The 12,565-nt window shown below is 25.0% G+C and overlaps 1 protein-coding gene across 1 annotated transcript; it reads right to left on the bottom strand.

Moving 5' to 3' along the window:
• Window positions 1–4,255: 4,255 nt before the first annotated feature.
• LOC106776671 (zinc finger CCCH domain-containing protein 6-like) lies at window positions 4,256–7,226 on the bottom strand. Its single transcript, XM_014664151.1, has 4 exons — window positions 7,107–7,226; window positions 5,478–5,672; window positions 5,162–5,286; window positions 4,256–5,054 (listed from the first exon to the last, which is right to left on the bottom strand). Exons 1-4 carry the CDS (start codon window positions 7,224–7,226, stop codon window positions 4,256–4,258), a joined length of 1,239 nt encoding a protein of 412 aa, XP_014519637.1.
• Between the last annotated feature and the right edge of the window lie 5,339 nt (window positions 7,227–12,565).

Genomic DNA, 12,565 nt, shown 5'->3' with positions numbered 1-12,565 from the left:
TTTATCATTTTTATTTTAATACTTTTATAAAATATATGTTCTATTTAATGTTTTAGTTCGTTATTGATAAAAGAATATGTTTCCGAAAATATATTTTTACTTTTATGAATCAGACTTTTAATTTTGATGTCATGATTAACATACTTTGATTGAAAAGTTTTATAAGATCTAGATCTTAAGTTACATATGATAATGTGGATTGACACGTTTTTTGGTCTGTTCGTAATTGGTTAAAAAAATAGATCGTACTTATCTACTTTGCATAATAGTTATGGTTTAATTTTGTTGACTTATCCCATATAATTATTATAATTATTAGGCCCATGTCTACATGCCTGCGTGAGAAATTAAACAGTTATTGTAACACTAGTTTTATTTTAATGTTTTACATCTTTGTTGCATCAACAAGTTTACCAATGTAATAAAATTAAAATAAACATAAGATTACGATCCAAATAAAATAAATGTGTCAAAATTAAATAGTTTATGAACAAGAAAACATACTAAAAAAACTATAAAAATCAATCAATACTAAATGTAGAAAAAAAGTCTTAGTTCAAGGAATCCATAATAACAAAATCAATAAAAAATTTCTCTAACTTAGAAATTAAAATTTGATAAATTATTTTTTTTTATTATACAGGTCAACCCATTCCATCCCTCGTTAAGATCGGCTGTGGAATTATTTGCTCCACATCGTCAATTTTATCTTAAATTTATGATTCTCTATCTAACTTTTACAATGATGTCCAATGGAAGAACTTAGATGACTCATGGCACTTTCAATGTAGGTCATACACAGAATTATAAATTTAATTCTTATAAAACACTTATAATTAACTGTAAATTTAAATTTAAAACTGAGTAACAGAAATTAAAACCCCGATCCATAGAAATTAAAGATTAAAACACTTATAAAACACTTTACAACAAATTTAAAACCCTTAGTCATAGAAATTAAAAATTATTATTAGTTTTAAAAACAATTTTTGTTTCCAATAAATACTTAAGAATAAGAAAATTTATAAAACCTTTGCATTAGAGGAAAAATAAATATAAGATCTTAAAAAGGATATGATAGTGTAACTCACAAAAAAAAGTAAATTAAGGTGTATTTATATTTATTATTATAATAATATTACGATCATGCATGCCGCGTTAATGATAAGTTCAAATGAATTATGTTTTATCACAAATTTATTATAAATATGATTTTTTTTCTGTATTTGATTAATATTAAAATAATAAATTGATTGTATTTGTTATTAAATTTATTTATTGAATTCTCTCTTAAATATATTTATTACATTTAACATGAAATTTGTTAAACACATTCTATTATTGTAGAAGTGATAAGTAAATGACATTATTTTAATGGGTTTTATGTTTATTTCAATAAGCTACTCATATTAGAATTTTAAATAATTTATAAAATTGTATTTTATTATTTTTCATAAAATAAGGTTACAAAAATCTTAATGTCCAAATCTTGTTTATGATGATTATTTTGGAATTAATTGTAACATCCTATTTTAATATTATATAACTACTAAAAGAGACATCACCTACATACGAATGAGAGAGCAAATGTTTCAAATAAAATACATACAAAAACCTATTACAACTATATCTTACATAGCAATTGAATATATTCATACTTCTAAGCGTATTATTACACAAAATCAAAAACCTACTATTATTTTTACAAAATTTAATTAGAAAAAAATCTAACAATTGAACTCTAAACTTCAACACCGTTCTAGTTCTGGCATTGAATCAACTGGAACATCTTTATTTGCTCATATCATTAAGATGATCATTGCAAACAAGAAGGAACATGCAGACAAACAAACAAACAAAAAAGAAAGGGTAAACTAATATACCAGAAACAATCATATACGTTTATAGAAGTAGGCATATAACGCAAATAAATCAATCAGTACTTAGTCATACAATCATTCCCTCTAGATTTGACCCTTTGAATACATATATTGAAATAATTCACCCAAAGATACTACCGCACATCGAAGTTAACCTGTCAAACATCTATGACCAAGAAACAACCATTAGACTAAAGACCTTATGTTACTCTTTACGACATAATCATCTTTCTCTACTTGAGATTAGAAAGTTATTAAGAGCGCCAAGATAACCCCTCATACAGAGCTCCTATATCAATACATACATTATACATAACCAACTTAAGAACTTCTTGAAATTCTTCTCATACCATATACCATATACCATATACTATCTAGGCTCAAAATATTATCACATACTACTTATAATCATATCCATATTTAGCATCCATTAAACATAAACATAAACATGGACCCCTAACCTCAGACTTAACCAATAAACCATTCCCACATAATTTCTCATGTCAAACCACTAATTTTAAACCTTTCCAATCATATATAAAAAGTCCAATCAAACAATAAATTTTGTCATTCACATTTCATCCAAAACCAATACAATGTAACAAGCTATCTACAACAAGAATTTCACTATACCAAATCACCATTGTCAATATATCACAGAATCCATTACCATATAATTCAAAACGGATTTCAGAAAATTATTCTATATAATTACCACATACAAATTCAGGTTATTCAACTACTAAAATTTAGAAACAAGGTATTTAGCTTTCAGTACCTTATAGATTACTAAACCACTATAAAAGGTCTAAAATAATACCAAAAACACAAGAAGTTTTATATATTCCTACGAACAACAAAAACACAATTAAGATATCCGCTAGAACTATTAATCAGTAGAGAGTCTTATATAAGACTAAAACGTCACATGCATCCACAACAAACTCATGAAAAAGAAGACAAACTAGACAAAAAAGAGGAGCAAAAAGTGAATTTATTCTATCGAAAAAACTGATTAGTCTAAATTGAAAAGCTCACCGAAAGATCAATTTTACGGTCTCAATTTTTTAATCAAACAAATACAGAACAAGAAATCCTAGAAAAAAAATCAAAGAACTCTATAAAATAATTTATGAAAAAATTATGTGTTTTAAAAATTATAAAACCCGTTCATAAAGAAATTATTTATATTAAAGTTCTTTAATATTAAAATAATTTAATTTCACTATTTCAAAATGTCATTTTATAATTCTTTACATTGATGTTTTATTATTACTTTATTTTTAATTATTGATTTAATGTTGATTGAAGTGTTCCTTTGTTTAGTTTTAACAAAAATACTTACTTATTATTTATAAATAATAGCTATTTTAAATTATATTTTTACACAAATATACAACATGAAGTTTAATTTATCCATCTTTTAGTTAAAAAAAATTAAAATATAAACTTGTAACTTTTAAATTAATTTATTAATTAATCAATATTAAATTTCATTAAATAATCACTCATGTTGTTTTTTTCTCTTTTTATAACTTTCACTTAGTTGATAAATTAATTTTACTAAAAACATTTAATTTAATTTTCAATGTTTAACTCCTTTTACAACTTTAAGCTATTCTTATTATAAGTTATACTTATTATTACTTTTAATATAGATATTAAATATATGACATATTTATTGTATCATTATTAATTATATTTTTTATATTCATTAAATGCATTTATTGTAGTTATTAAATATGTGTAATAATAATAAATATTTTTATCGTATATAATTATGATAAGTATTTATTAGAACATTATAAAAAATGTAAAATATTTATTTTAAATTTAAAAGATCATAAATATCTATTGTTCTTAATGTTTAATATATTTTTAAAGGCTCAAAATCAATTTTTAGTGTTCATAATTTTGTGTACAATTTTTATCCTTATATATAAAAAAAAAACTTTGATATAGATAACATGATAGCATTGTTTTTATATCTTATAAAACAGAGTTTGATATATATATATATATATATATATATATATATATATATATATATATATATATGTATGCTAGCGTTAATCAAAACTGGCTTAATTTAATAAACTATAGTTATATATGTTAAATATTTACTAATGTGCGTTTCTATAAAACATTTTATAATAAATACTAACAAAATGCATGGTGTGCTATGTACTTAGTAGAAAATATCAGATAATTCAGTATTGTCAAGAGCTGACATTCTCCTGACCAAAATATTCATAAAACTATTAGAATAAGAAAAGTTTTCCACTTCTAACTCACTGAATGGCTCCCCCTCCGTGAGTACAATGTGCAAAGGGATATTTGAAATACTCTTCACCATCAGAATATGCAACTTCAGATTACATTTTCCACACCTTATCATGCACATAACGGCATTTGGAACCACGGTGACAACCCCTTGAAGTCTTATAGTATTTGGACGATTTCTGAATTTTCCTTCTCACTTCATTTGGATTACGGACACGCGGTCGTTTATAATATTGCAAATGATTATGATTCTGCATGTCTGGCTGACTCATACCATCATATTTTCTAACAAGGTTTTTATGGTAATTGACATCTTTCACTGGCATGTGCACATGAAGTGCAGCTGTGTGAGCAGATACAGATGCAGACAAAGGAACAAGTGCAGTTGCAGTTACATGATTATCATGTACAGATGCCAGCAATGAACTAGATGGAATTTCAGACATTTCAGAGGCGACGATCATCGGTGAATTTGATGGAGCTGATGATTTTCTTGCACTCGCAGTCCTTGAGGGTGTATTCATCCCAGTGGTGGTAACAGTTGAATATTCTTCCATTATTTTCTCAATCATTATTGGGTCATTAGCTATTTTAAAGAGAAAATCAACATCAATCACGGTTCCTTCTTCGATGCTTTTTAAGATGGTAGATAAAACAGTAGTGATAGAAGCTGTAACGAAATTTGCCTCCGAAGATGTTGTTGCTGGTGGAATGCATTGCTTTGTGGTTTGTGTCTGCAGTTTGGAGAGAGAGTCTCCTTGTTTTTTTGTGACAGAAACATCATGGTTAATACCTGTTACTGATTCATATTCCTCAATGGGAATGAGAGAGATGATAGGAGTAAGACAATCATCATAGCTTTCACTCTCCACGTTAAATGAAACAAAAGGGCTGCACGAACTCAAAGAAATGAACTAAATTTAGTAAGAAATGTATATGAAGTACCAGAAATTCTCTCAGTATAAGACAAGGCTTTCTAAATAAACATGACATTTTACCTTGGAGGAATGGCAGAACTACAAGGATAATATGCTTCAGACACTCTCCTTTCTCTTAGCATCTCATCATATTTCTCCGTACTTTCTTCACCAGCTGCCACGCTCCAACGACGATTCAGAACAAGCTATATCCAAAATAGATCAGTTAATGAACATGACCAAATAGAATAAAATTTTGTATGAGGAAAAACTGAAAAGAGATATTTCTTTCTGACAAAGTATATTAAACCATATGATATAAACTAAAGAAACGTTGATGAAAGGGAAATTTGATGAAGATTCTGTATCTTTCAAGAAATTTCCAAGATCTCATTACCGGAGGAGGGCAGTCCCATTTAATGTAAGAAAATTCTGACTTTGATTGATTCTGGAAATGATTGCCTTCAAATCCAGGTGGGAAATCATCATATTCAAGGGTTGAAGACCTTGTGGACAATGTCTTTCCTTGAAAATCATCTTCACATTTGTTTCCAATTTTTGCAGGACATTCCTCAGATGAGAAAATTTTTACCTGTTAATTAAGGTCACACTAATGTATAAGCTTTCAAAAGAAGACTGAAAAGGTTTACGTGAAAACTCTCAATAGTATAACACTATCATTTGACATACTTATGATCTGATTTTGCATATATTAGAAAATTTCTTTCAAAGGAACATACTGCAAAATCATTAACATTAACTATTTCTTGTTTAGGATTAAATTGAACAACCTCAGTTGAACACGTTCAAAATTTCAAAAATGTCATGGTTCTGTTACAGTCACTCTACAGTGAAGTTAAAAACCTTATGAGAAAAAAACTTTGGAGTTGAGACAGTTTCTTGAACTTGTTCCAGCAGAATCTTTCATTTCTAACAAGGATGTGAAAAACACGAGGGATCGTATTAATTTTTTTGCCGAATTCGGAACTTTGTAATTTGAAATATAAATAAAAACATTTATCATAAGTACAAAAATAATTAATTTAAACAAACAATATAAATAACTAAAAGTAAAGTAATAATTTCTAAAAACTAAAAAATGAATTTAAATTATAATTATGAGATTAAAAATGTTATATGAAAATAACTTTTTAAGCATTCAAAAGTAAGATTATTTAGTAATTAAAAAAAATGATAAGTTTTTGTATTTCATGGTAAAAAATAAAGACAAAATGACTATCAACATGTTAATGACCTATGTGAAACTAAGCTTGCATTTCTCTAAAAACGTCTGAAAAGAAATGTTATTGAACAGAAGATAAAACTAAAAACATTCAACTATATTCTATAAAAACATAATCAAAATAAATCACTGATACAGAAATTAAAGAGTCTTACCACAGTTGACTTTACTGATTTTTTTCCCTGCAACTGAAATACGTAGTTATACTAATGCAGATTAATGTACAGTAATTAGATTTTGCATTTCAATTACGTACGTCCTACCTTCTGACATAATATATACACTTACTATTGTTTATTTTAAAGAGTTAGAGAGTATGTAATTGGCATTTTATACTAATAGTTAAAGGAAAAAATGTGTATTAAATTTTACATAATCTATATATATTATATATATTATGCTATAGTATATTCTCCGGTCACCATGCAGATATAGTATTTCAAATCCATGATTTTATTTCTTTCTGCTATGTATGACCACATATCTCAATGACCTACCGTTTGATGCAATTTAAATTATGTTATGATTTTATAGTTCTTGACTTGAAAATCGATTTCAATATGCAGAAGGTACACATGTGTGAATTTTATTTCTGAAAACAGATTGGTTATTTGAAAATATCCGAAGGTTTCAGACTTTCAGTAATATTTAGAAAGTTAAATCTGACAATTGCTAAGTTGTACATCATTAAATATAACTTATTGTTTAAGAGATTTATATGACATAAACCAGTCAATTGTACTCAACAAGTGCATCATACTCCTCACTGAAGAGGTTTCTCACCAAAGAGAATTCAGATAGATTATGCATTTGATCGATGTCAAATGCCCGTGTCCTGTTACACACTTTTAGAGATCCCTCAAAATGAGAACCAAGTTGATTATGTTCTAAATGGAAGTACATACGTCCATTTTCTTACGTTGGTTCAACCATGAATAAACATGAATTCATCACTTTCTAGGTTGTCTTATACAAGGTGACAACGTGGATTATCTTCTATAACCAACGTTTGGATGTTTATGTAGCAGTGAAACAGTCCACTGAATCCAAATGTTCGGCACTCATTTGCTCACCATAATGAGGATACAAACATAGACTATTGGTGCATTTATGAATCCAGAAAAAAAAAACAAATTTCGTAATTAAGAAAGCTAACAATGTCAACTTTATTTGACGTTACACTTTTTTGTTTTTCCAGCTTTAACTTATTACCATGTCACTGTTTCTTCCAAACTTCAAAGGGATTGCATATTCAAGTGAAGAGGGGATTTTGTTTATCTTAAGTGACAGATAGCAGAAGAATTCGACAGAAATTGAACCAGATCGGAGCAAGAGCAGCATAGAGCAAATGAAAAACATAAAGAAGACGACGTTTATATACCTGACAAAGATGAGGTTGAGGAGCCCACGAAACCGTTTTTAATTTCCTTGCGTGCTGCATATTAAATCTCCGATTTTCTTCTATCGAGTGAAGGAGAGAAAATGGAATTGCGGGAAGAGATGCTTGAAAATTGAAACGAATGAGCAATGACAGTGGTCTAATGCTGTGTTTGATTTTGGAAGCGGAAGAGAAGAATTGATAAAGAGACGAAAGAAGAGATTAAAGTGAAGCTATAAATACAAAGCACAAGCGGTGACTTACGTTACTTTGGGATGGTGCTGACGATATATAATAAAAGAATTCTGATTATATGTGAGACAGATAACATAGCAAAACAATTAGCAGATAATGACAATGAATTTTTGAGGAAAACTAAAATAAAAGAGAAATGATTTTTTTGATACACCTAAATTTTTTATATTTATTTGATATTATCTTTATTTATTTTTTATTTTATTTTTTTTTTAAAATTATAAAATTTTATATTTTTTGACTATTTTATCTTTGTATTATATGTCAAATGAATATAAAAGTGTGTCATAGTATTATTAATCAAAACTAAATAGTGACGTGAGTAAAAAGCTAGTTTATTACATTTGTTTCATTTTATTTATTTTTCATTAATATTATTTTTTTATCAGCAAATTAAATATATAAAATAGTAAAAATGAGTTATCTAACCCTAAAAGAAATGTAGATATAATTATCAATGTCAAGTATATATATAACACTTCCCGACTTCTCTCTCTATTAATTCATGTCTAGCTAAGAAAAAATTATAATACTACTTTCCCATACTATTTTAGGTTTTCTTTCCCATCTTCCTAACATGTTCTTTGAAACAATATTGTATTTATTGTATTTATTTACTTCTTGGTTAATGTCTTCTAGCACATGACTTGTTTCAGCATGTTATTCCTCTTTATGTTCTTAGTGCTCTCTCTGCATCATCTAGTAGGAAAGTGTTTCAGTATATGGAGTAAAGGTTATGTCTATTTTTCAAAAGAATCTTCAAATTTTAAGTTCGGGTCAAAATTCTTCTTTCACTTCACGCTACTTACTGTTCGGTTAAACTGATGTATTATATGCAGAAAGTAATATGAGGTTAAAGTATCTGAATTTCTTACAGCAATAAATGTAACCAAGTACATTAATATTAAAATATGTATTTATAAATTTTGAGATAAACTTCTTACCAGTACTGACCTAACCACCCAAACAATCTTACTATTAATATAATTATTCTTAATGTTAATTATTCTTTTAATTTGATAGTTCGATTTTTCAACTGGCACATATAAAATTAGGATTATTCGACTCACGATTTTTAAATTGACGGAATAGTCATATTATACAAAAAAAATATATTTTGCACATAATTAAAAGGCTTAATATTTTTTTTGTCTCAATTTTTGTGAGTTTTGTTCAAAATAGTCATAATTTTTTTTTAAATGTTCAATGTTATTCTAAAGATCTTAATTTAGTCTTTTTTACTAACGTCATTTAAATCGTTAACGGTTAAATGTCCAATTGTGTAATCAGATGACATGTCATTTTAACGTTAGCCAAGTTTCTCATATTACAAATGCATTTTTAAAGTTTGGGGATTAAATTTAGGAAAATGATATTTTAACAACTCTTTTTTAACAACTTTTTTATAACAGGACACGTGTCATTATTCTATTGGTCTGTTTGAATCTATTCTAAAAAAATATTTGAAACGGACGAATCACAAATTATCACGTATGCGTTGTTAAAAGATTGTCAAAAAAAAATTGTTAAAAAAACTTTTCCTTAAATTTAGTCAAAGTTTATAAGACTAATTCTAATTTTTTTAAAGACAAAAATATATATTTAATTCTAAAATATTTAATACGAGAGTTGTGAGATGTTAAAGTCTTGAATGTAAGTTAAAGATATTTTTCAAATTATTAATAAAACTTCTTGTTGATAAAACTATTTTTTCTTTTTGTTTAATAATTTTTTGTATGTGTTAATCAACAAATTTTATTAACATCGATAAAACTATTTTCTACTCGATGTAAGTTAAAGTTTTTAGTTAATAATGACATTATTTATTGACTGGTATAGATAAAATGATTTTTATCAAAATTATATCGACTAATGTAAGTGAGACTTTTTTTAGAAGATATCAGTGAAATTCTTTTAGTTAAATTGTACAGTAATTATTTTTTCTTTAATGTTTGCGAGAATTATATTTTTATAGAGTTCACTAGTTTTATCTGGTGAGGGTTTGTATTAATTGAAATACTCTACTTAGAAATTTAATAAACTTAATTTTTTTTTTATCCAAACAAAGACATTTCTAATTTAAATAATTTGGACTGTGATAATTTTAAGTTCAATGTATTTAATTTTTTTTTAAATATTAAAAATTATCTATCCTTTTAATTAAATTACTTTAGTTAAATAGTAGTAGTAGTAATAATAATAATAATAATAATAATAATAAGAGAATATATAATAATTTGTCAGTCTTAGATTTAACAATTACATTTAAAATTGAAAATAATAAGAGCAAGTTCAAAAAATTAAAAAATATTTTTTTTCTTTAAAATGTCATTTTTTTGGATAGTTAATAATTTTGAAAATCATATGACAGTAAAAAAAATTCATTTAACAAAAAATAAAAATTCATAAAAATATTATTATAAACTTAACGATGATCTAGAAAAAAAAAAGAACAAAAACTAACCACCCTGCATTTTGCATACAAAGTAATTACCAACTCATTGTAATTTTCTGGTTTATATTAACACTTAATAGTTACTATATCAATAGAACTTAATTGATGAATTATGATAAATCTAACAAATAATAAATATGCTCTAATTCAAATTAAAAAAATAATTTTTTAAGTTAAATGAAATTTTACAAAATTAGTAAGATTTACGTTCATTTATATAGTATAAATTTAATTTATTTATTATTAATATGAGATTTATAAGAAACTTTAAAAGTTCTCATTATATTTCAAATAATTATATTTTATCACAAATTGAATATGAAATCTGTAATTATTAATTTGTCTTCCATATTTAACTAACCATATTCATTAATCATTAATTTATTAACTTAATAGATATAAAAGATACTTATATTTAATATTGAATAATTTGTACCTTTACGACCGATAAATTAGTAAAATAAATCTATTATGTGAAAGATAAAAATATTAGTAAAATAATAAAAATATGCATCATTAATATTGAGATATTGAAAAAAAAATGTTAAGAAATCCGGATGTTGCAAAATAGACTAATGAATTTTTTTATTCTAATAATTAGGTCTGATAGAATAGATCGACAAGTATGATATAAGTTTGTAATAACTAAGCATTGATTAAAATATAATAAATATACATTATGTTTGTTTCAAACATTAAATATAAAAAAATTATTTATTATAAATATACTTATTATAGGTATTTGAAATTATTAAATATAATAAATGTATTTCATATATTCATCACATCTATATTTATTCTTAAGATATAAGTGTTTATTATAATTATTAAATATATTCATTGCATTATAAAAATATATTTGTTATAAATATTCAATATGAAAAATATTTATTGTATTTATTATGAACATTAATCTATGTATATAAGACATATTCATTACTGAATATATTGTTTATCAAGGTTGTCAGTGAAAATTGTATTATGAAGTTGTGTTTTTAATTTCATGCGTGTGAATGGTGAAGTAGTCTGCATTATATGTAAATTAATATTCAGTTTATTATTTTCAAGAAAATATTAAGTGTTTTCAAAATTTATTTAAAAATATTTTACAATATTATAGTTTATTGTTTGTGATTTTTAGAGACATTCGTAAATAATCTATTAATTCTTATTATAATAGAATATTCTAAATAAGTAGATGATTAATTATCTAGAATTTGATTCTAATATAAACTTTACTAATTAATTATATATTGAAATAATTTATTAGAATTTTCATATTTAACCATAAACAATAAATAATACATACGTTAAATAATCGTGTATACAAGTTTTAAGGAAATTTTTAAGTAAACGTATTTTAATAACGTAAAAATAAATTATTTAACTTTCAATAATTTTTCAATAACAATAAAAGTATTTTTTTTCAGATATCATTCAAAGATATGTTCGCAATTAAAGACAAATAGTAAAATCATTGCATAGTACTTGTTTTTCTCTTTTTTGGAATATTCTGATTTCACTTTTATATCTTTCTGTAATATAGAATTCTTTTAATATACCTAAAGTTTCGAGTTTTTATTTAATAAATGTGTAACTATCTAGTTACACATTTATTTTCTTACATATTTTCAAGAAATTTAAAAATATTATTCATGTATTAATAAGTACTAGGACATGAACATCAAAATTGTCGATGAAGAGGGAGAATTTGAAAAACAAATAAATGTTGAAAGTAGATATACAAAAATAGAGCAGAATAAATATTATGTTTTATTTGCACTTTTGACTTTGTTATATAACTTTTTTTTTTTCATTATCTATTGATTTTATAAAAGAAAAAAGAAAAATACAATTGAAGTTAAGAATACAAGCTTCAATATACAAGATAGGATTTTAGTAAAACATATTATATTGATTATGAATAACAATTGTAGAATATGATCACTTGAAATCACAATGCATCGACATATGAGGTACACCTACGAGTAGTTGAGTGGTGAATGATGTTGTATGATATAACATTATTATCTGATACCATATTAAATCGGTTATCTATTTTATGGATGTTATATGATATTCAAAAAAATTAAATTTACCATTATTGAGATTCGTTTCGATCTAAAATGTCATTATAATATTTGTATTTTGTCA

This window comes from Vigna radiata, chromosome 11 (assembly GCF_000741045.1).
Source record: "Vigna radiata var. radiata cultivar VC1973A chromosome 11, Vradiata_ver6, whole genome shotgun sequence".
In the NCBI taxonomy this organism is placed as follows: domain Eukaryota; kingdom Viridiplantae; phylum Streptophyta; class Magnoliopsida; order Fabales; family Fabaceae; genus Vigna; species Vigna radiata.
The sequence above is the reverse complement of the archived record's forward strand: the minus strand, read 5'-3'. Positions and strand labels throughout refer to the sequence as shown.